At 42.7% G+C, this 22889-nt stretch overlaps 1 protein-coding gene across 5 annotated transcripts in view; it reads left to right on the top strand.

Annotated features, from left to right (window-relative positions):
- Nucleotides 1–541: 541 nt before the first annotated feature.
- Nucleotides 542–22889, top strand: part of TRIM9 (tripartite motif containing 9) — a 112409-nt gene continuing 90061 nt past the window's right edge. For 2 of the 5 annotated variants that reach the window (XM_049897928.1, XM_049897927.1), the window contains exon 1: nt 542–1615. In XM_049897928.1, the coding sequence (XP_049753885.1) occupies nt 542–1615 (1074 nt within the window). The remainder of the gene's footprint in view (nt 1616–22889) is intronic. The other 3 variants (XM_049897930.1, XM_049897929.1, XM_049897926.1) reach the window with 2 other exon arrangements.

Below are 22889 nucleotides of genomic sequence, written 5' to 3'. Positions count from 1 at the left end.
GCTCATGCCCATCGCCATCAGACTCCGGGGATGTGGGAGCTCCAGCGGCCAGCTTCCGGGGGGTTAGGGAGGGGGAGAGACGCCCAGCAGCCGCTCAGAAACCTAGGCCTGGGTGAGGGGCCTGCTAACGCCGCCAGCAGGGGAAGCAGGAGGGGGGCCGCCGGCGGTGCGCAGCACTGCCCAGAGAAGGTGGGTCGGCGCAGAGACCGTAGCTGGAAGCCAAACGCAAACTGTTGGCAAGAAGCACCCGCTCCCTCAGCCAGCCCACTCGCTACTGGGAGGGGTTTCTCACGCCCCCTGCTCCTGGGTGACTGCACCGGAGGTCGGAAGCAAGCGGGGCGAAGGATGAGTCATCCCGCCTAATTCCTCCTTCTCGGTCCCCTCGCCTCCGCAAGCCAGCCCCCTCCCGAGCTCACGCTGCTGGGAGCAAAGACTCCCCTGACGTTCAGACTCCTCCACTAAACCCCCGGGGGCCTGCGGAGGGGATGGGACGGACGGAGCACGTGGCCAATGAGAACTTCTCTCTGTCACCCGCCGTCCAATGGACCCCTGTTTCGAGGTTGGGGCGGGACTAGGAGGGCAGAAGAAGGCGTTCCGGGGCTGGCGCGCGGCGCGGCGGCTCCTGGGCTCGCAGAGCAAGTGCTTAGCTGGGAGTCCGCGCCAAGGCGACGCGGGAAGGCGCCACCACTCCCGCTGCAGCTGCCGCCGCCGCTGGCCAAGGTGCTGGACGCGACGGGCCCGCTGGCCACCTCGCCAGTTCAGGCACCACTGCAACGCTCCAAACCCGGTCCCCATGGAAGAGATGGAAGAAGAGTTAAAATGCCCTGTATGCGGCTCCTTCTACCGGGAGCCCATCATTTTGCCCTGCTCTCACAATTTATGTCAGGCGTGCGCCCGCAACATCCTGGTACAGACCCCGGAGTCTGAGTCCCCCCAGAGCCGTCGGGCCTCGGGCTCCGGGGTTTCCGACTATGACTATCTGGACCTGGACAAGATGAGCCTGTACAGCGAGGCGGACAGCGGCTATGGCTCCTACGGGGGTTTCGCCAGCGCCCCCACTACCCCATGCCAGAGGTCCCCCAATGGCGTCCGCGTGTTCCCCCCGGCTATGCCGCCACCAGCCACCCACCTGTCACCGGCTCTGGCCCCGGTGCCCCGCAACTCCTGTATCACCTGCCCCCAGTGCCACCGCAGCCTCATCCTGGATGACCGGGGGCTCCGCGGCTTCCCCAAGAATCGCGTCCTGGAAGGGGTGATTGACCGCTACCAACAGAGCAAAGCTGCGGCCCTCAAGTGCCAGCTCTGCGAGAAGGCGCCCAAGGAGGCCACCGTCATGTGCGAACAGTGCGATGTCTTCTACTGCGATCCGTGCCGCCTGCGCTGCCACCCGCCCCGGGGGCCCCTGGCCAAGCACCGTCTGGTACCCCCGGCCCAGGGCCGCGTGAGCCGGCGGCTGAGCCCGCGCAAGGTTTCCACCTGTACAGACCACGAGCTGGAAAACCACAGCATGTACTGCGTGCAGTGCAAGATGCCCGTTTGCTACCAGTGCTTGGAGGAGGGTAAACACTCCAGTCACGAAGTCAAGGCTCTGGGGGCCATGTGGAAACTGCACAAGGTGAGTCCTAAGAAAAACCACCCCTAACTCCCCGCGCCTCCGACCCTCTGATTTTGCAGTAGACGGTCTACCTTTTTTGCTCACAGTGCATCCCAGTGGGGGTGCAATGAACGGGCCTCGGATGTCTGCCTCCCCCGTCTGGTGCATTGCAGGAAGCGCGGCGGTGCTTTAACGGCGCTCAGGGGAGTTGAATGTCCCCAGATAGTTGTTGCGGGGATGCCCTGAAGCAAGGCTCCTGGGGTGCGCTACTCGCGAGCTGGGCCCAGGGCGCCCCCTTTCCGCGGCGGACCTGCAGCCTCTGGCTGTGGACGGGGTGCGGAAAAGCTCTGCATAGCTAGGGACAGGCGTGTCAACGCCCAGGGACACCCGGCACGCTCGAGGGCAGGACCTGCTGCTGGGCTCTAGCCTCCGCCTGGGGTGAAGGGGAGGAGCAGAGGTGTTGGGGTCTCGCTGATGGCGGGGTTGACAGGGGCTGTGACTCACGGCGGGGCTGGGGGAGTCTCCGGCAGCGGAATACTGATGAGCCCGCGCTGGCCCAGGCCCGGCCTCCCAGCTTGAGAAGACGCCGGGTCCCCGTGCCTCGCGGTCAGGAGGCGGAGCCAGGGATTGAGAAGGGGGGGGGTTGGCCTGTGGTCGCCAAGGCAACACGGCAGGCGGTGGCTCTGACCCTCCAAGTGGAGATGTGGGACAAGAGTGGTTAAGACTAGAGGTTTCTGCACAATCTTGGCCCGAAAGCTAAGCAGCTACGCCTCCCAGGGTAACCCCCTCCAGCAACCACCCCCAAATACCCATTGCTCCAGAATTCGACTCTTTTCCTCTTTCAGTAGTTGCATGTACAAAGTCTGTGACACCTGCTATCAGATTTATCCCGCTGGTCTCTTTTGACAGAGCCTCCATCAAGGCTAGTGTCCAGAAGAGTGCTTTTAACAACCTGTTAGAAAGGTCATGCCATCCTCTAATCGAAATCCTCCAGAGGTTCCCCACGTTTCTCAGTCGTCCTTAGAATGGTCTACCAGGACCTGCATGACGTACACCTCCTTTAACCTCTCCGACCTCATTTCCTCCCACGCAGTGCAACCACACTGCTTTTGCTGTTTCTCAACCTCAGCCAGGCACCTTCCCGCCCCATGGTCTTTGCATTTGCTCTTCCCTCAGCCTGAGATGCTCTTCCCCAAAACCCTATATCCAAATGGCTCACTCTCACCTCCTTCAATCTCTGCTCAGATATCACCTTCGCAGTGAGATCTTCCTGACCACAATTGCTGCCACCCACCTCAGACACCCCCTAATTCCCTCCTTGCTTTGTCTCCATAGTACTTACCCTTTCCGGCATGCTATATATGTTAATTATTATCTTACTTTTGTATTGTCTCATGCTTTCCCCCTTCCCCTCCAACTAGAAAATCAGCTTTGTGAGGAAAGAGTTCTTTATAATGTTTTGCTCACCGCTGCTTAGAAGAAAGGAAACCATCCTTGAGGAGATTTGCCTAAATCTGACTTTTACTTTTTAAGCAATCCATTTAGTTGGGGGTGAGGAGGGCAGAGCAGGGGGTTTAAGATTATTGGAGGGAGATTTCCGTCACCTCGCTGCAAGCCCAAGGACGTGCAAGCCCAAGGATGAGGCAGGGCAGTGAAGGTGCTTCCAGGCCTCCACTGTGGCCCTGTGCTCAGAGGTCTCCCACATTCCTGGGAAATGAAGAAAGCCTGGCCTTGGAACAGGGGCCCTGAGGTTGAGGCTGGAACACTGATGTTTTATTTACAACAAGAAAAATAAAATATCGCCATTTTCAGCAAGCAGTGGAGGTTTTCTCAACTGCTGATCCCAACTGAATGGGACCTGTGTTTCCAGTCATTTGTATTCTTACATACAACCTATTAAACCATATTAGTACTGATGGAAATTTTATTCAGTACAAATCAAGCCCCACTAGGCACTTGCCACTTTTTAAAAAACACTTTGATTTAAGTAAAAAACAAGAAAGACATAATTAATTTTGAAAGTTTTTAAAACTTTAGTTTACAGCCAATTTTTTCCTCATATTAAGATTTCAACTCTTAAATTGCTATCTATAGTCAATGTTGAATTGCTCCAGAAATGTATCCTTGGAACTGAGAAATTAATTGCCTTGTCTGGAAAAAGAAGTTAGAGCCACAGGCTAATTAGGATGGTGGAGTCAGAGCATTATTTTTCTGTGGAGAGGAGCCTATACTTTATTCATTAAGACTAAAAGGAACCTTTATCTCTGTCAAGCCCAGTATACATTTGCAACGTTAAACCATTCGTTTTATCAGTAATGGAAGTTGTAAGTAGACAATATGGTGCTGACTGGGTTGAAATTTGAATGTCTGCTAAAAAAGGAATTATGTTATAAACATTAGGACAGAAAATAAGTAGGCAAGGAAGAGAGTTGATTTGGGGTGGCTCATGGGGGAAAGAAAAAAAAGACCATTTCTTCTCTGTCTCATACGTTTTTTTCTAAAATACGAAGTTGGTGTAATGTTTGTTCACGTCTATATTGGGAGCATTAAACTGCCAAGAATAAATAAGGCAGAAGAATGACAGATTTTTAACATTCACTTCTCATCTTTTGGAAACCCTGGTGGCATAGTGGTTAAGAGCCACGGCTGCTGGCCAAAAGGTCGCCAGTTCAGATCCACCAGGCACTCCTTGGAAACCCTGTGGGGCAGTTCTGCTCTGTCCTGTAGGGTCACTATGAGTTGGAATCAAATCAACGGCAATGGGTTTGTCATCTTTTAGATAAGCAAAAAACATTACTTTTATATTTTATCTCCTTAACAAGATAATTAATCTGTTAATGTACAATTTTCTCATGTAGTCTGTTTTAGTTAATGATAACTCTCTCTCCACAAAAGCTCATGGGCCAGAATTCCTATGTCTTTCAGAACATAGGAGAGCAAAGAATTTCACTAAGTAGCTCTTCCAAAGTTAGGAAGTTATTTATGGATACAAGTTATTACTAGACCTGAAAGTGTCCATTAATATTCTATCATATTAATAAATCATTTCTACTGATAAAGAAAATCCTGTGAATAAATGTTTCCCTCAGGCACTAACTCACATCTTCCACATTCAAGGAAATTGGCTAAAGTTTATTTTTTAAGTTGTTTTATAAACAACTGGTTGAAATTCATTATTGTCAATTGACCAAATTAAAATATTTTTCAGATATTTATGGTTCTGATCTTCAAAATACATGTAAAATAATAATGCACAAAGTGGCCTTGTAAATATCTAGTAATAGTTTTTATTTAGTGTTAAAACCAAACCCACTGCCATTCAGTTGATCCCAACTCCTAGCGACCCTGTAGGACAGAGTAGAACTGCGCCATTGGGTCTCCAAGGCTAACCTTTACGGAAGCTGACTGCCACATCCTTCTCATGCAGAGCGACTGTTGGTTCCAATGTGCTTTAACCACTGCTCCATCAGGGCTCCTAATTTAGCATTCACACTTGCTATATCCCTTTATCCAACTTAGGTTTGTATAAAGCATTGATACACAAAAATGATTTTTAGACTTAAAAATAGGTAATTAGAACCACTATTAGGAGACCTGGTTGCACAATGGTAAAGTGCTCAGCTACTAACCAAGAATTTGGTGGTTTGAACCCACCAGTGGCTCCTGGGAGAAAGACCTGGAGATTTACGCTTGTAAAGATTCAAAAAAAAAAAAAAAAAAAACGAAACCCCCTGCTGTCAAGTCGATTCCGACTCATAGTGGCTTTATAGGACAGAGTAGAAGTGCCCGATGGAGTTTCCAGGGAGTGCCTGGCAGATTTGAACTGCTAACCTCTTGGTTAGCAGCCATAGCACTTAACCACCAGGCCACCAGGGTTTTCCCCATAAAGATTACAGCCTAGGAAACCCTATGGTGCTGGTCTAATCTGTCCTACAGGGTCAAGACAAGTTAGAATGGAATGAATGGCTCACACAACAGAAACAACAGAACCACTATTATTACATGTAATTTTAAGCAGTTCATATTTCTAAATGCTAACATTCTCCTTGAATTCCTGGTATGTTTTATCAGTATTATATTCTTTTGTGCTTGTGCTGTTGAACAAGGATTATCTTTTCCTTTCTATCCTAAAGACTGGTTATTCATTCTGAATCTTGTCTCTAATGTTATTTTTCTCTTACCTTTTTTAAAATCAAGAATTGCATTGTAAGCAACATTTTAAAATAAACAATCAATTGATATACCTTCATTATCAAAGTATTCTAGAAAAATTCTGCTTTGTTGTATGCTGGTACATCTCATCAAATATTTGTGTGGCAAAATGTTATTTAATGTAACAGGCAGCATACATTCATGCTTTTTAAACTTTTAAAAATTTATTTCTAGTACAATCGGAACATTCTGTGTGCAGCGTAAGGATTCTTACAGGTATTAAGGAGAATGTTACAAAGAAGGGACTTGTTGTTCCTTGTACTGAGACCTAACGGAAAGAACTAGATGCCAGGTGGTCTGGTTGCTAGGCCTAGCATTGCCACTTACTTGTGGGTGACTTCAAACAAGTGTCTTAATCTCTCTGTGCTTCCTACCAAAAACGATATAAAGGAGCTAAAACTATATTTGTCAGAGTATTATGAAAAATAATTTAAATGTTTATAACTTACTAATTTCAGTTTGGCATAACAGAAGGTTTTTTGTGCAAAACGGAAGTTGGCTTCTCACTAGTTAACAATTTCCGCCAATTTGGTGTACTCTACTTTCAGAGCACAGGGTGCAATATGAAGGCTGATCTGAAAGAGAGGCCTAAAAGTAAGCTACATCCTCATAAGACCAGAGAGGATACTCAGTTTAATAAAGGTTAGGAATAAGAATACTGCACAAAGATTTATTTCTATATTAAACAATAAGAAATGTATTTTGTTTTCCAAATTAAAAAACTAAAATGACAGCTGATATGACTGTTTTTTCAGATTCTCCAATGCAGACATTGTTACCACTTTGAAGTGGCAGAAATTATTTTTCTAGTATATGCCACGGAAAAGATGCTTTTAATTGGAATTTCAGGTCAAATCACAGTTTGTATAAAGTGAGAAAAAATAATAAGAGCCATCTGTTATCAGGTAATAGGGATAATGCACAGGCAACAATTATCCTTGCCGTCAGTATAATAAATTGCACTTCTCTCACATAAACAAGTTAAAGGACTTTTCAAAATGTGTATGTGCACATAATATAACTTTAGCACAGAGAAGGATATACCCTAGTACATGATAAATGCTTAAAAATTATGTCAGTACAGCAGGAAATACACAGAAATACCACAAGTGGATGGCTTTAACAAAGAAAAATTGATTCTCCAGTAGGCTACGAGTCCAAATTCAGGCCGCCAGCTCCAGGGGAAGGCTTTCTCTGTCCACTCTGGAGGAAGGAAGGTCCTTATCATCAGCCTTCCCTTGATCTGGGAGCATCTCAGTGCAGGAACCTCAAGTCCAAAGGATGCGCTCTGCTCCTTGCTGCTTTCTTGGTGGTATGAGGTTCCTCTGTCTCTCTTCTCTCTTTTATATCTCAGAGATTGGCTTACGACACTTGTATATCTCATCAATATAACTGCCACTAATCCATCTCATTTCTATGATCATAGTGATAGGATTTACAACACATAGGGAAGTCACATAAAATGGTGGACAATTACATAATACTGGGGCTCATGGCCCAGCTAAGTAGACAGATATTTTGGGGTGACACAATTCAATCCATGACATTCTACCCTTTGGCCCCCCAAAATTCATGTCTTTGCCACATGTAAAACATATTCACCCCATCGAAAGTCTTAACTCAATTATAAATCCAAAATCCAAAAACTCCTCTTCATCTGTGAAATCTAGAATACAAGTTATGTGCTTACAAAGTACAATGGCAGAACAGGAATAAGCTAGACATTTCCATTACAAACGGGAGAAATTAGAGGAAAAGAAGCCATAACAGGCACCAGGAAAGTCAGCAGAACACATTATATTAGCCCTCAAGGCTTGAAAATAATCCCCTGTTCTCTGAGACAGTGTACACAATGGCCCTGCCTTCCAGACTCCGTATTGGCCACACACTCCAGATTCTGAGTGGAGGCCCCTTGGACCTGGGCTTCAGCTCCACCTTCCAGGCCCACTGGGACAGCAACTCTGTTCCCTCAGCTTTAGGTGCACCATTCTCATAGTCCATCTGAGTGGCAACTCCACCCTTAGAAACACCAGAGGCCATGGCTCCACCCTTTGAAACCCCTGAGGTCATGGCCATACATTTTGAGACTTCTGGTTCTTGTGTTCCTTGTCTCTTCAGCTTCTGTTTCCTGGTTTCTTGACCTCTCAGCTCTTTGGGACTCATGCCCACATCTGCTCTGCTGAGGCAAGCGTTCCAAAGCTCAGTAGCTCCACCAGTAAGTGCCTAGAGGCACCCCAGTTCGCCAGGAAGCCTCCTGTGCACAGGCACTCAGCTCTCTTGCTCCATGGGTCAGCTCCAGCACTGTCTGGCTCTGGTCTCCTGGTTCTGCTGCTGCTGGTTCTCTGGCTGCTGGTTCTCTGCTGCTGTTCGTCCTCTATCCATTCACAGTTTCAAAACTGCTTCCACATTTTAAGTATCTCTTAGAGCAGCACCCCACTCCTGGTACGAAATTCTGTCTTGGTCACCTAGTGCTGCTATAACAGAAATGTGACAAGTAGATGGCTTTAACAAAGAGAAGTTTATTCTCTCACAGTCCAGTAGGCTAGAAGTCTGAATTCAGGGCACCAGTTCCAGGGGAAGGCTTTTTCTCTCTGTTGGCTCTGGAGGAAGGTCCTCATCATCAGTCTTCCCTTGGTCAGGGAGCATCTCAGTGCAGGAACTTCAGGTCCAAAGGACACGCTCTGCTCTCAGCACTGCTTTCTTGGTGGTGTAAGGTCCCCTGGTCTCTCTGCTTGCTTCTCTCTTATATCTCAAAGACATTGGCTTAAGACATCATCATAGTGATAGGATTTACAACACATAGGGAAATCACAAAAAATGGTGGACAAGCACACAATGCTGGGACTCATGGCCAAGCTAAGTTGACAGATATTTTTGGGGGGACACAATTCAATCCATGACATACACTCTTCCAACAGAGAGGCAACATTGACTATTTTGAACAAATATACTATCCACCACACTCTTAACTCTTTCATCCTTGCTTCTCTATCTAGGGATGGGCCTTCTTGGCCTGTTCGAAGTCCAACATGACTCCTTAAACCCCAGCTTGATATGACAGTTCAGTTCAAGTGTCCACTATCATCTAAGTAATGTCTTGTAGTTCAAATTCTCAAATTCAGACAGATAATCTGATTGACTCAGCTGAGTCAGGTATTTACTGGTGTCTCTCTGGGTTACAGTTCAACCCCACTGGATAGGTGGATGTAGAAGGCTAGTTGAGGCAAATGAAGCACTTGTGTTGGGTACAGAATTTAAGGGGAGGACCAAAAAACTCAGTAATCACGATAAAAAATATTTAATGTGCCATTTTGAAAAATAAAAATTAATGGAAAAGCTTACACCAATGTTCATTGCAGCATTTTTCACATTAGCCAAAAGGTGGAAATAACTGAAATGCTCATAAACAGGAAACCCTGGTGGCATAGTGGTTAGGAGCTACGGCTACTAACCGGAAGGTCACAGTTCGAATCCACCAGGTGCTCCTTAGAAACCCTATGGGGCTCTTCTACTCTGTCCTGTAGGGTTGCTATGACTTGGAATTGATGGCAACAGGTTTGGGGTTGGTTTTTTTTTTTTTTTGGCTCATAAACAAATGAACGGATAAACTAAAGTGTGGTATATACATACAATGAAATATTACTCAGCCATAAAGAGAAATAAAGTCCTATGCATGTCACAGCATGAATAAACCTTGAAAACATTACGCTGAGAAACTAACTTGTTCTGTAAACCTTCATTTAAATAACAATAATAATAAAGAAAGTTCTGTTGATCTCCCACAACAAAAAATTGACTTTCACCAATTTTGCTTTAAATGGCTCATACTTCAATTTTGATGCCTGTTTTGTAGTAAATGCTGTAATTATACATGGATAAATGAAAACATGTCATAAAGAAAATTTAATGATCAAGAAATAAATATGACAACAAATTACTATTTATTTTTAGATAAATCTTTCATGTTTAACATGTTATAATTAAAAACATTTCTTTCTAAAAAAAACATTATGCCGACTGAAAAAAAGTCAGTTGCAAAAGGACAAATACTGTATGAGCTTACTTATATGAAATGAGCAAGGATATAGAAACCAAGATTATTAGTTCTTACCAGGGTAGGAGGGAAGGGAAAGGGGGAGTTTTTGCTTAGGGGCATTGAGTTTATATTAATAGTGGTGGAATAATTCCAAAAAGTCTAGTGATAATGGTTTCACAACAAGAAGAATGTAATCAGTGTTACTGAATTATACATGTAGAAATTGCTGAATTGGCGAATGTTTTGTTGTATATGTTTTCATCACAGTAAAAAAGTTAAAGAAAATAATGCAAAAAATAATCCATGATGAACAAACTATCAACGATTTCAATAAAGCCAAGACCAGCAACAATGCCATGTGAATCAGTACTGGAGCCTGAAGCAAGAGGAATATCAGTAATACTGATCTTGTCTCAAGGATTTTCATCAAGGATTTTTTTGCATTAATTTTGATTAAAAAAATACTGCATTAAAATGTTATTTATGTTAATTATTGAGGTTTTGGTGCCACCACCCCCCCACCCTTAAATTCTGCACCCAAGTACAGTGTTTCACTCCCCTCACCCTAGTCCTCTTCCTGGAAGACATTACCACTTGACATGATTCCTGGACTCACTGTGCAGCAGGAGCAAAAGCCAGGGCAGAATGGCTTCCAGAGAAGTGTGGGCAGGGAGGCATTGACAAGCATCAGTTGAGTAAAGAGAAAGCCATTCTGGGCACAGAAGAAAGTCTTCTTGCCCTGTCTAGATCCTCTGTATTTTAATTACAGAGCAGATTTCTTGAGATGGTTCCAAAGTGAAGCAACAGACTTGGTGATGATGAAAAAGAAGACAGAGAAATACAGAGAACACTGGTGGCTGGAGCTCAGTGCTTCCTCTCCCCAACAACCTCATCACCACCGAATGGTTGTGTCGCTATTCTTACTACTATTATTTACTAGGGTGAACGTGGCCAGGTAAGAGCAAAGTGGTCCCTCACTTTGCTTGTGTATGAATGGGGCAATGGGGCAGAACTACATTGTTGTTATTGTTGTTAGCTGCCATCAAGTCGGTCCCCAACTCATGGTGACTTCATGCCCAATGGGACCGGACAGTAGTGATCTAAAGGGTTATCATCGTCTGATTTTTTGGAAATAGATCGCCAGGTCTTTCTTCTTAGTCTGGAAGCTCCTCTGAAACTTGTTCAGCAACATAGCAATACAAAAGCCTCCACTGATAGGTAGTGGCTTCCCTTGAGGTACATTGGCCAGGAACTGAACCCGGGTCCCTGCATGGAAGGAGAGGATTCTACTACTGAACCACCACTGCCCCTTTGCCGCTACATTAGTAGAGAAAATAAGGCAACACACAGAGATACAGATCTGAGAAATGGAAAGAGAATATAATTTCAGTCCTGGAATCAGTCATGTCTGAGGCCAGCTACCCCCTCCAGCCTTTCCAGTTATGTGAGTCAATAAACCTCTCCTTTCTTTTTTCTGTGCTTTACCTGGTTTGTGTTGGTTTTCTGCCACTTCTAAATGAGAAGTCCTGACTATAAAAGAATATGAATTAATACATATAAACATTTGTATTTGAAGACGCTAATTCTTATTAATTCTAGATATTGTCTCTACTGTTCTTAGAAGGCTGTGTTCTGATGCTGTAAATACAAATGGGGAGGTAATTTTGGTTCAATGACGCAGAAATAATATTTAATCTGATGCCATCTACCCATTCACCATTTGATAATCTTTATTAACCTAGGGACTCTTTCATCCATCTATTACTGTCAGGTTGCTTATAAAGAGGCCAAAGGAAACTTTTTTTAAAAATTTAGCCAATACTCAGTTCGTGTAGTAATGGCAATTTTAAGGGCAATATATTGATGAAGTTGGTTCTAAAATCAAACTTCTGCCAGTAATCAATTTTGTATTTTTAAAGGCAAGACACGTCTTAAGATATGCATAAGCACTCCAAAATTCAATGTGTTTTGACCTGCAGTCTAGGTCAGAATTTCTCAAATTGTGTCTCTATAAATTTTCTATAGTTAAATAAGTTTGAGATTCTCTAAACATGCTCCTGGTAGTTCACGTTGTGCATTATTATATCAATATACTGATACATCCTGCAGCAAAGAAACCTGCTTTCATTCAACTCAGCACTTTTAAAGCTTCTTTGACATTGGAAACTCTTTTTGAGGGGTACACAAGTTTGGGAAACCCTTCTTCAGTAAATGATCATGGTAGTCAATAAGTTAGTAAGGAGGTAACTGTTACTAATTTCCTGTCTGTGCAGAGTAGATTATCCTAAAACTCCAGCCTGTGGATAAATGTCATTAGTAACACTATCCTTAAATTTTATGCAAATTCTTAAAAATAAATGTTAAAAAATATTAAAAGACAAAGAGATAAAAAGCAATGTTTTTAATATTTATATATGTGAACTTGAATATACATTGCTTCCCTTTTTATTATAAATAATTTAACTCTGAAAAGAGAATGATTTTACACATTAGTAATACTAAGATAATATACTGACAAAATAACTGCTATGTTCTACTTTTGATTACTTTTAAGATTTATATACATGAAGCCAAATGACTAGTTTGGGTTTTTCATTAAATTGTGGTAGATAGAAATTGGGTGTTTTTAAACCACTTTTTGTAAAGCAAAATAAGACAGTATTAAAAGGCTAGAAGTCTAATGTTACCTCCTCCTTCTGATACACTCTGGCCTTCCCCATCCCCCACTGAGCCCCTCGCTCTTCCTGTCCAAGAGGCCTGCCCTTCACCATTTTCTTAGAATGGGCCTTCAGATCTCCCAACTAAGTAAACTTGCCTAGCCCAGCTTAAATGAGCCAGCCTCAACAGCTTTGTACCAGGCCAACCTACCAGTCCCAAACCTGAATGTTGCTCCGCAATCCCACCAGTGTTAACCTTGTAATGGCAGTATCTCCTACCCCTGCAGAATTTAATTACATTCCTTTTTTTTTCACAGTTGAAAGAAAGCTTTCTTCATTTCAACTAATTCATTTTAAACTAAAAAACAACAAAAACACCTTTTCTTCAGTTTTTCATCTTTGAGTAAATAAATGTCATTGACTTTTCTCTCCTTGTCTCTAGAGACTCATCCACTCCATGGTTTCAACTACCTTCTGGACCTGAATGTACAGAGTTAGATCCTGAAACAGATCTGGTCCTCTCAATCCCCTTCCCTTTCACAGTTTCAGTCCCAAACAGTCTTCTCAACCTTATCTTCTCTCCACCCTGACCGCCTTCATAGCTCCCATCTCTGTGCTGTGACACTAAACATCTGCCCACTGCACTATCATTTCCTATCTTAGAAGCTTCCACTGGACCCTGAATAACTCAAAGTCAGTTCTGACACTATTACTACCCCTGCTGGTATTTTACACAGGCTAATATGAGAAACTTACAATATTGGTTATATTGCTAACTCATTAAAATTCCCGCTACTGATTCTTTTAGTCACTAAACCTCTTATCAAACATATAGTAAGTGCAGAAATGGGAGAAACAAAGATACCTAAGAAACAGTCTGTGATTTTGTGTTATTCAGGGTCCAGTGGCAGAACCAGGGTTTGAATTCAGGCTGCCTGACTCTAGAGCTCATGTCTTTAACTGCTATTCTGCGCTGCCATCTGCTAAACACAGGAAATGTATGACCTATAAAGCACATTATGATTTTATGGTCTTAGAAATTGCAGTGACATAACAAATAACTGGGGTCCTTTAGTATGAAAGGTGCCCTGGTGGCACTGTGGTTAAGAGCCCTTCTGCTAACCAAAAGGTTGGCAGTTTAAATCCACCAGCTGCTCCTTGGAAACCCTGTAGGGCAGTTCTACTCTGTCCTATAGGGTCACTATGAGGTGGAATTGACTCAATGGCAATGGGTTTTTAGTACGAAAATTACTGAGAAGTTAAAAGTCATTTGTCTCTTAAGTTTCCTTGTGATAAAATACATTTATAGGGGAAAATGGGAAAGGAGAGACAGTATGTTGAGTATTCCATAGACCAGATAATCAGAGAGGTTGCTGGATATGAGCAGGTCAGATTACCTTGTGAAGGTCCATCATGCCTCCCTCCCCTGCCAGAACTAAGCAGGAACCCTCTTCAGTGACAGAAAGGCTGTTAAGTTCTATCAGCTCAGCTATGGATACATTCTCCCACTCATGACAAAATAATGTCTTAAAATTTATAGACCAAAAATAGCACAAAAGAATAAGTAGATTTTTTTTAATAAAAGCAGACTTTTAAGTATCTTTATTTCTGCAGATCTAAAACATAAGTACAGCCCTGAAAACGCAAAAATATGTTTAAGCCTGCAAGTGGGTATCTGTGTTTACTTTCAGTTTTTCTTGAACCTCTTACCTAGGCAGGTAAAAGAAAACCTGTGTGTTACAGTTCAAGAATATGTTCTTGACCTGCCTATTACCTCACACACAGCATGTCCAAATCAGAATCCATCCTCTCTTCTCATTTTGGAACTCATAAATTTCCTCCTCTCACTCTTTGAATAGGAACCAAAGGATACACACATCTTAATTCCAGAGAATGGTAAAGAGTGATGACTCAAAGTATTTCATAACAAAGAATTTCAAATAAAATATGAAAATCAACACATTTTAAAACATAGGCATTAGAAAACCAAACAAAGCCTTCACTTAGTAGAGAAAAGCATCAAGTTCTAGAACATCAAAGAAGGAAGTGAGACTTAGGAGGAATCTTAGTGAAGTTTTCTTTAATAATCTTTGAGTACTTATTATATTCTAAGTTCATTATATCCTAAGCACTAATCTAATTACTTTCTACATATTAACCTATGGAGTTCATACAACAACTTTTTGAGGGAGGTGTTATTATTGTCCTCATATTACAGATAAGGAAACAGACTAACCACAAAGCCCAAGGTCAAAGACAGCTAATGCCAAAGCCAAGTTTTCCTCTTAAATAGTCTGGATCCAGGCTCTGTGCCTTAAGCACTGTAACCACCATTACTGTACAGAAGAATTCCTACGAAGAGCTTCGTTCACTCTTATCCTGACAGCTAGAGGTAAGGTTGCTCTTATATGGGTCAACAGGTCATACAGTTCATATAATTAACATACCATAAAAATTCACCCTTTCCAAGGGTATATAATTCAATGGTTTTTAGTATAGTCACAGAATTGTGCAATAAGCACCACTATCTAATCCCAGAAGGAGCCCTGGTGGTGCTGTGTTTAGGCACTCAGCTGCTAACTGAAAACCCACCAGCCATTCCAAGGAAGAAAGATGTGTCAGTCTGCTTCCATAAAGATTATAGCCTCGAAAACCCTATGGGGGCAGTTCTACTCTGTCCTGTAAGGTTGCTCAGAGTCGGAATCAACTTGAAAGCACACAACAACATCTAATTCCACAATATTTTTATCACCCCAGAAAGAAACCCCATACCTATTAACAGTCAATCCCCACCCTACCCCCAGCCCCTAGCAACCACTAATCTACTTTTTATCTCTATAGATTTGCCTGTTCTAAATATTTAATATAAATGGAATATTAAAATATGTGGTCTTTTGTGTCTGACTTCTTTCACTTAGAATAATGTTTTCAAGGTTCAGCCATGTCATAGCATGTATTAGTACTTCATTCCTTTTTATGGCTGAATAATATTTCATTGGTGGCACAGTGGTTAAGGGCTATGGCTGCTAACCAAAAGGTCAGCAGTTCAAATCCACCAGGCGTTCCTTGGAAACTCTTTGGGGCAGTTCTACTCTGTCCTATAGGGTTACTATGAGTCAGAACTGACTCAACAGCAACAGTTTTGTTTGTTCGTTTATTTATCAGTTGATGGACGTTTGGGTTGTTTCTACTTTTGGCCATTTTGAATAATGCTGTTATGAACATTCATGTACAAGTTTTTGTGAACATACTTTAAATTCTCTTCAGTATATAGTTAGGAGTAGAATTCTTGGGTCTTATGGTAACTCTGGCAGCATCATGGTTAAGTGCTACCGCTGCTAACGAAAAGTTCGGCAGTTTGAATCCGCCAGGCGCCCCTTGGAAACTCTACGGGGCAGTTCTACTCTGTCCTCTAGGGTCGCTATGGGTCGGAATCGCCTCGACGGCAGTGGGTTTGGTTTGGTTTTTGGTATGGTAACTCTCAGCACTGGCAGCACAGTGGTTAAGTATGCACAGCTGCTAACCGAAATGTTGGTGGTTCCAACCCATCAGCTAGCTGCTCAGTGAGAGAAAGACTTGGCAGTCTTTCCTGTAAAGATTACAGCTTCAGAAACCCTATGGGGCTGTTCTACTTTATAGAACTATGAGTTCTACAGGGTCACTATGAGTTGGAATCAACTCATGGCAATGGGCTTTTCTTTTTATGGCAACTTTATCTTTAATATTTAAGGAACTACAAAAGTGTTTTCAAAGAAGTTATACGATCTTACCTTCCAACCAGCAATGTATGAGTTCTAATTTCTCCACATCCACGCCAACACTTGTTATTGTCTTTTTTATTATACCCATCCTAGTGGATGTGAAGAGCCCTCGTGGCACAGTGGTTAAGTGCTTGGCTGCTAACCAAAAGGTCGGTGGTTTGAACCCACCAGTCACTCTGTGGGAGAAAGATGTCGCAATTTGCCTCCATAAAGGTTATAGCCTAGGAAACCCCGTGGGGAAGTTCTACTCTGCCCTGTAGGGTTGCTATGAGTCAGAATTCGGTGTGGAGTGGTATCACATTGTAGTTTTGATTTGCATTTCTCTAAAGATTAATGGGAGCCCTGATGGTACAGTGGTTAAAGGGTTGGCAGCTCAAATCCACCAGCCGCTCCTTGGAAATCCTATGGGGCAGTTCTACTCTGTCCTATAGGGTTGTTATGAGTTGGACTCAACAGCAACAGGTTTGTTTGTTTTTCAATGACTAATGATATTGCGCATCTTTTCATGTGCTTATTGGCTATTTGTGTATCTTCTTTGCAGAAATGTCAATTCAAGTCCTTTGCCAATTTTTAAATTGTGTTGTCTTTTTATTGTAGAATTGTAAGAGTTCTTTATATATTCTGGACACTTTTAAAATGGAAGGAACAGAGATGTGAACCTCTGATCTCAGAGACACTCTCAGGAGAGGAACACAGGCCCAGAGCTGTGCATGAGGAGAAGACTTGCCTGGACTGGCCCACCAGGACCTACTGCTAATTCCTTGCCCAACAACCCCTATTGGCCAATTATGAGGCAGAGCTCAGGTAAACTCTACCAGGATTGGCTCTTGACAAACAGGAAATGTGGAAAAGTTCAAAAGCAGAAGGAAGAAATAATTTAGTCACCAAGGTCCCTGGATGTGGCAGCTATGCATCCCCTCACCCCAGGTTCTACTTCTCCTGACTGTGATAATGGAGCTCACTTCAGCACATTACAAAGTTCCAGTGGTGCTATGGCTCTGTCGTTTAAGCATTGTGGTTTTCAAAAAACTCACTTTGGGATGTCAACACAGTGGATTTTTTCCCCTACATTTGAAAGTTATAGATTGATAGAATTAGGACATTGGATCTTAGAGATCATTTGCTTAAATCCCTCCAAAATCAGAAAAATAAATCCCAGAACACTTCAGTAAATTATCAGAATTACACAGTACATATTACCTAAAAATGCTTTGATGTCTTAGAATTTATATTTAGAATTCTTAGCATCCAAGACCTATTTTCAGTTACTTCTGTGTGCACGTGCATGTGTGTATGTGTGTGTGTTTTCAATGAAGCTCAGTTGAAATACCTATTCTCCTTTTTGGGGGTCTTCCCTTCCTCCCACACCTAGCCCCCCCGCCAACCCCTGCACCTATACTCACAGTTTTTTCTTATACTCCGTGTCTCCAACTACCAAAATTTATCTACTGTTGTCGCTCTTCCTATAAGGGGAAATTATATGTAAGTCTAAACTGTTAATGTTCCTTCATTATAGGTAAGATATTCTCTTTTTAATATTGACTTTCAATAGACAATGCCTTTGCTCAAAGGATCATTCTAATTGTAGGGGTTTTAGCATCAGGCCAGAAAAGGAAAATTTTGTATGCAATAGGCTTTGCTGTGTCCCTCACATAGAAAGAATTGCTGCATTGCAGCATGACTATCCCCTTGGACTGGCTGCCTGGTTGGGTCCTGCCTAGCAAAAAGCACAAAGAAGTTCCTGGGATGAACCAAAAGGGAGTCTTCTGTTGCTCCTCTCCCCACTCTGTTGGCACTGCTTATCAGCTTTTGTGGCACCTTACTGACTACCAGCCTCTCGTCCCCTCCCTTCCCCTTATGGTTTCCTGCGAATCTTACAGTTTCTGTCTACCTGTCCTCTGGCCCACTGTCTGTGCCTTCCTTCCTGGTCATCTTCATTGCTTGCTGTGATCACTGTATGTCCAGTCTGCTCACCTGTTTCCAGACTCTTGACCAGCAGTTTCTACAAAGTATCTCTGCCCAGCCCATGTGAATAGCTGGCTTGCATACGCTCTCCCCTGTTGTCTTCCCCAGTCCTGGCTTCCTTCCTACTTGAAGTCCCACTGCTGACAGCTCCTCAAATCATACCTCACAGGTAGCAGCATTAGAGCTGGCACTGATCCCAACAATAGATTATTTTAACGTAGTTGGCCAATAACTTGTAATGCTTAAAATAAGATACAACATAAAATCTGGGTTGTATAAAAAATGTACTCATATAACTCTTTTCTTTTGAAACATGCCATAAAATGATTTAGCTAAATATAAACACAGAATCCATTGACATATAGCCACCACTAAAATGAAATATGACAGATATTTAGTAGAGCCTGGAAGCTCTGCTTGCATTGAGGGCAGAAAGTAAAGGATAATTTACAAATTTCATCTGTAAAATAGGAAAGAAATGAATTAGTAGGTAGAAGATTATTACCCGATTTGGAGGCTAGCCAAAGACCGGTCACTTAACTCTTTTCCGAATGGAGCCAAATACTTCAATTATATTATAGTTTCTCTCCCTTAAGCCTTTTATTTACTTTTATGAGAACAAAGTTACCAATTCAGTGTTTACGTTATTTGATTTGCATGTTATGATTACTTTAGGATTATTAAGTTTGTTTTTTAATTATATATATATATATATACACACAAAAGGTTATTATTGTGAGATATAAACCAACCCATTGCTGTCGAGTTGGTTCCGACTCATAGCAACCCTATAGGAAAGAGTAGAACTGCCCCATAGGGTTTCCAAGGAGCAGCTGGTAGATTCAAACTGCCAACCTTTTGTTTTGCAGCCGAGCTCTTAACCACTATGCCACCAGGGTTCCATTGTGAGATATAGCCATCAAAAATTAATCCAGAGTATTTTTAGAGAAATCCTTTAACAAAAGGATCGATATAATATTTGAATAAATATTGCATTTGAAAATAAATTACATTTAGTATTTGTCCAAATCTCATGATTTTCTTCAGGGATTAATTCGTATTAATCAGTGGTACAGTAAACCCAACTACATTCCATTCTGTCCTACTGGTTCTTTAATCTTCCTAGCCATGCCGAGGAATTCAGATAATCAGTATTCAGACATCCATCCTCACTGTAACTACCTCAAGGCCAGACATAGGCTGAGTGAGGCCCTTGCTGCTGCTGATTCAAGTTCAACATACTCATGGGGTAGCATAAGACCATCTGCTATTTGTTCAGTTGCTAAACTGGGGAAGTACACACAGCCAGGGAGATTTTTAGTTTGCTTACATGAGCAAAGGACTTTTATATGCCCTGAAAGAGGAATTGATAATAGTCACACAGATAATGAGGTGTGACCATTTTACTTCCCAAATGCCTCTGAGAAGAGGTGGTTCTTGTAAATTACTGAGACAGAGGTCACGGAACAGCTGTTGCTGGAACAGGTCTTGCTGTGCAAACTATGCTATAAATTGTGATGGCAACTATGCTATGAAATGTCTTTTCCACTATGAAAGATTTCTTTGACTTTATAGTAAGGACCAGTAGAATTGGATTAGGAGGGCTTTATGCATGTTCAGTTGGGACTGAGGGCTAATACTTCAGTTTGACAGCTCACTGTTGCCTCACTTCAAACTTTAAAATACCTTATGGCAGCCACTGTATCACCTGCAGGAAATATGAGACTCCACCTCCCCGTTTCTAACAGCAGTTGAACATGGATGCCATGTGAAATAGCCAAATCAATGCCTTGTTCCTGAGAGCAAATGAGAACAAACATTTCTGAGACTACAGATAAGCTACAAGAATCTGGGATACATGCCTGGAATTTAGGTTAACAGACAAACAATACAATTGTCAGGAGAAACAGGAAATAGAATGAGTGTGGCAGAAATGCAAAAACTAGTCTCTGATTAAGTCCCTTTATGGCATGCACTAAAATGAGAGTTAGGGTCAAAGGATGGGAGCCCAGCTGAATAGGCCTTTTCCTGATAAAACCATGGTGCACGCAGCCAATGTTGTATCATGAAGCGTACTGGGATACGGCCAGGAAAGCTAGGCTCTGCCTCTGGGTCCACTACCATCAGACAACACAATGAGGGGCTGAGAACATAAGGCTTGAAGCAGACAGCCTGGGTTTAACTCCTGGCTCTTGTACTGCTTAGCTGTGTGAACTTGGGAAACTTACTTAACCTCTCTGTACTTTGGTTTTCTCATCTCCAAAATTGAGATAATAACTGGACCTATTCCAAGGATTGTTATGAAGATGAAAAGAATGGTAGACACAAAGCCCTTGGATCAGAATATATGCCTGATTAATGTGAGCTATTTTTTTTATTGTTTATGCATAGGATGGGGCTGTTAATTTCTGCCGAGACCCAGGGTGGTTGGAAGGACTGGATGAGAAAACAAACGTATGAGAAAACCTTTTGTAACAAATCCAAGTTGTCTTTTTGTATACATGGGAAAGACAACAAAAACAAAATATGGAGAAAACAACTGAAGCTCCTGCAGCTGGTTGCCTTCACATGTGTGTCCCACTCCTGGGAATGAGGGAAAGTCAAGTAGCCAAAGACAGTACCTTTCACAGAGGGGCAGAAGGTGAAGAGATGAAGAAGAAAGGGAGGGAGTTCCAAGAGCCAGAAAAACTGTAGCAAGAAGTTGTGTTGACTCTCAGAGGCAATCCTGATCTTGTTATCTCTGTTCAGCTTATCATTCCTAGAGAAAAGGGAGCTAGTACACTCTGAAAAGAGCTGGGGCTTTGGAGCCAGAAAAGCTGGGCTTCTTTGCTTACTTGAGTATGTCTTTGGTAAGTTATTTAACCTGCCTGAGCCTTGTTTTCCTCATCTGTGAAGTAGGCAGTACATCACCCACTGCTACAGCTGTAGGGCAGGCTCAATGAGATTGTCTTTGTAAAGTGCCTAGCACTACCAGGTCTTCAATAAATAATGGCTTTTATTACTCAAAGGTCATTCAGCAATTTGTATCTGTGCTCTGGTACTCTTTTAGGTGCAGGGAATACAGTAAAACAAAAGAAAATAGATTAAAAATCTCTGCCTACTAAAAAATTTTATTTAACAGAACATTTCTTGACTTCTTACTGTAATCCTTTCAAAAGTTGTATGTTCTCTGACAAGAGAACACATGACTTTTTATATTCATTGGGTTTTGCACTAAATGAAGGTAGGATTTGAGTTAATCAGAGAAGACGCAGGGGTGCTGGCCTTGACCAAGAGCAATGAGAAATGTAGATAGATCAGTCTCACTACCCCCATATGGAGTCTTAAGAGTTGGGGCTGCTCAGCCGTCCCCATTTCCCTTTGTTCTCCTGGACCAGGGCTCTCTGACTTACACTCCCCTCTGGGTGTTTGCAAGAAAGTCAGCCTATAACTGCAAGAAACAAACAAACAAGCAAAAAGCCTATTTCTGTCAGTCAACTAGAACTGCTCCATAGGGTTTTCTTGCCTATAATTTTTACAGAAGCAGATTACCAGGTCTTTCTTCTGTGGTGCCACTGGGTGGGTGCCAACCACCAACCTTTAGGTTGGTACTCGAGCACAAACCATTTGCACCACCTAGAGATGACTTCAAGAGGGAAGCAAAAAAAAAAAAAAAAAACACTACCACATCAATCGTAAGCTACACTCCAATTTCAGAAATATTAACATACAGTAGAGGTGGGAGAGGGCAGTCCATCTAGGAATTGGAACAGTGACAGCCAAGTGTAGTAGGAAAACCCAAGTCTCAGAGTTAGAGGCCCACGTTCTGCTCCTGTGTCTGCCTCCTTGGGCAACCCGCTTAACTCCTCTGGGCCTCCGGCTTTTCATGTATAAAATAAGGATGTAGGATTAGATAAGAGCTAAGGTCCCAGTCAGTGGCAAATTTAATTGGGATCTAGATTCAGTGATGTTTCTCTGGCTTAGCTCCTGACAAGAGCTACTTGGATAAAACTGGCCGCTGCCTGCTGCTCGTGCCTTTATGAAGAAGAGACACTTGACATTTCCTTCCGTTTCAAGTTCCCCATTTTGGGCTTCTACATTTTGGGATCAAAGAAAGATGGGCCAGGAAGCTACAGCATCTTCCATTCCCCTCGTTTTACCTGGGCGTTGGAAGTGCCCTGGGGGCTCCACAGACCTGAGGACTCCAGCTGAGGCCAGGAGAGAGGGAGGCAGAACAATGCGGGGCAGGAAGGAGGACAGGCAGCTAAGTGGAGAGAAGCTCTCATGCTTTTCAAGTTCTCCTTCCCCATCCCGGGGTTGAACAGCCCACTGAGGGCTTCTTTCATAACCCTCTCTGCTCAGAATTTATGTGAGAGAAGTTTCTATAGACTATACTCATTGTCATTTCCTTGTAGGGAAAGCAAAGGAGAGGGAGGTCAAAAAGGAAAAAAAAAAAAAAATGCTGTTTTTGACTATCTACTTCCTAAAATAAGATTTGATTCAGAGAGACAAAAGGTAAAAACAAACGGGTGAACATGCCTGTACCTTCTCACTCCAACTTCATGGGGATTTTGAGGATGGAGTTGGGGTGTGAACCTCACCTGGAGTTTTTTTTATCTCAAAGCAATAGCCACAGATTAGTGGTAAACTTCCAAGGAGAATAATGTATTGTTTATTTTAGAAGC

The sequence above is a fragment of the Elephas maximus genome, chromosome 10 (genome assembly GCF_024166365.1).
Source record: "Elephas maximus indicus isolate mEleMax1 chromosome 10, mEleMax1 primary haplotype, whole genome shotgun sequence".
In the NCBI taxonomy this organism is placed as follows: domain Eukaryota; kingdom Metazoa; phylum Chordata; class Mammalia; order Proboscidea; family Elephantidae; genus Elephas; species Elephas maximus.
The sequence above is the reverse complement of the archived record's forward strand: the minus strand, read 5'-3'. Positions and strand labels throughout refer to the sequence as shown.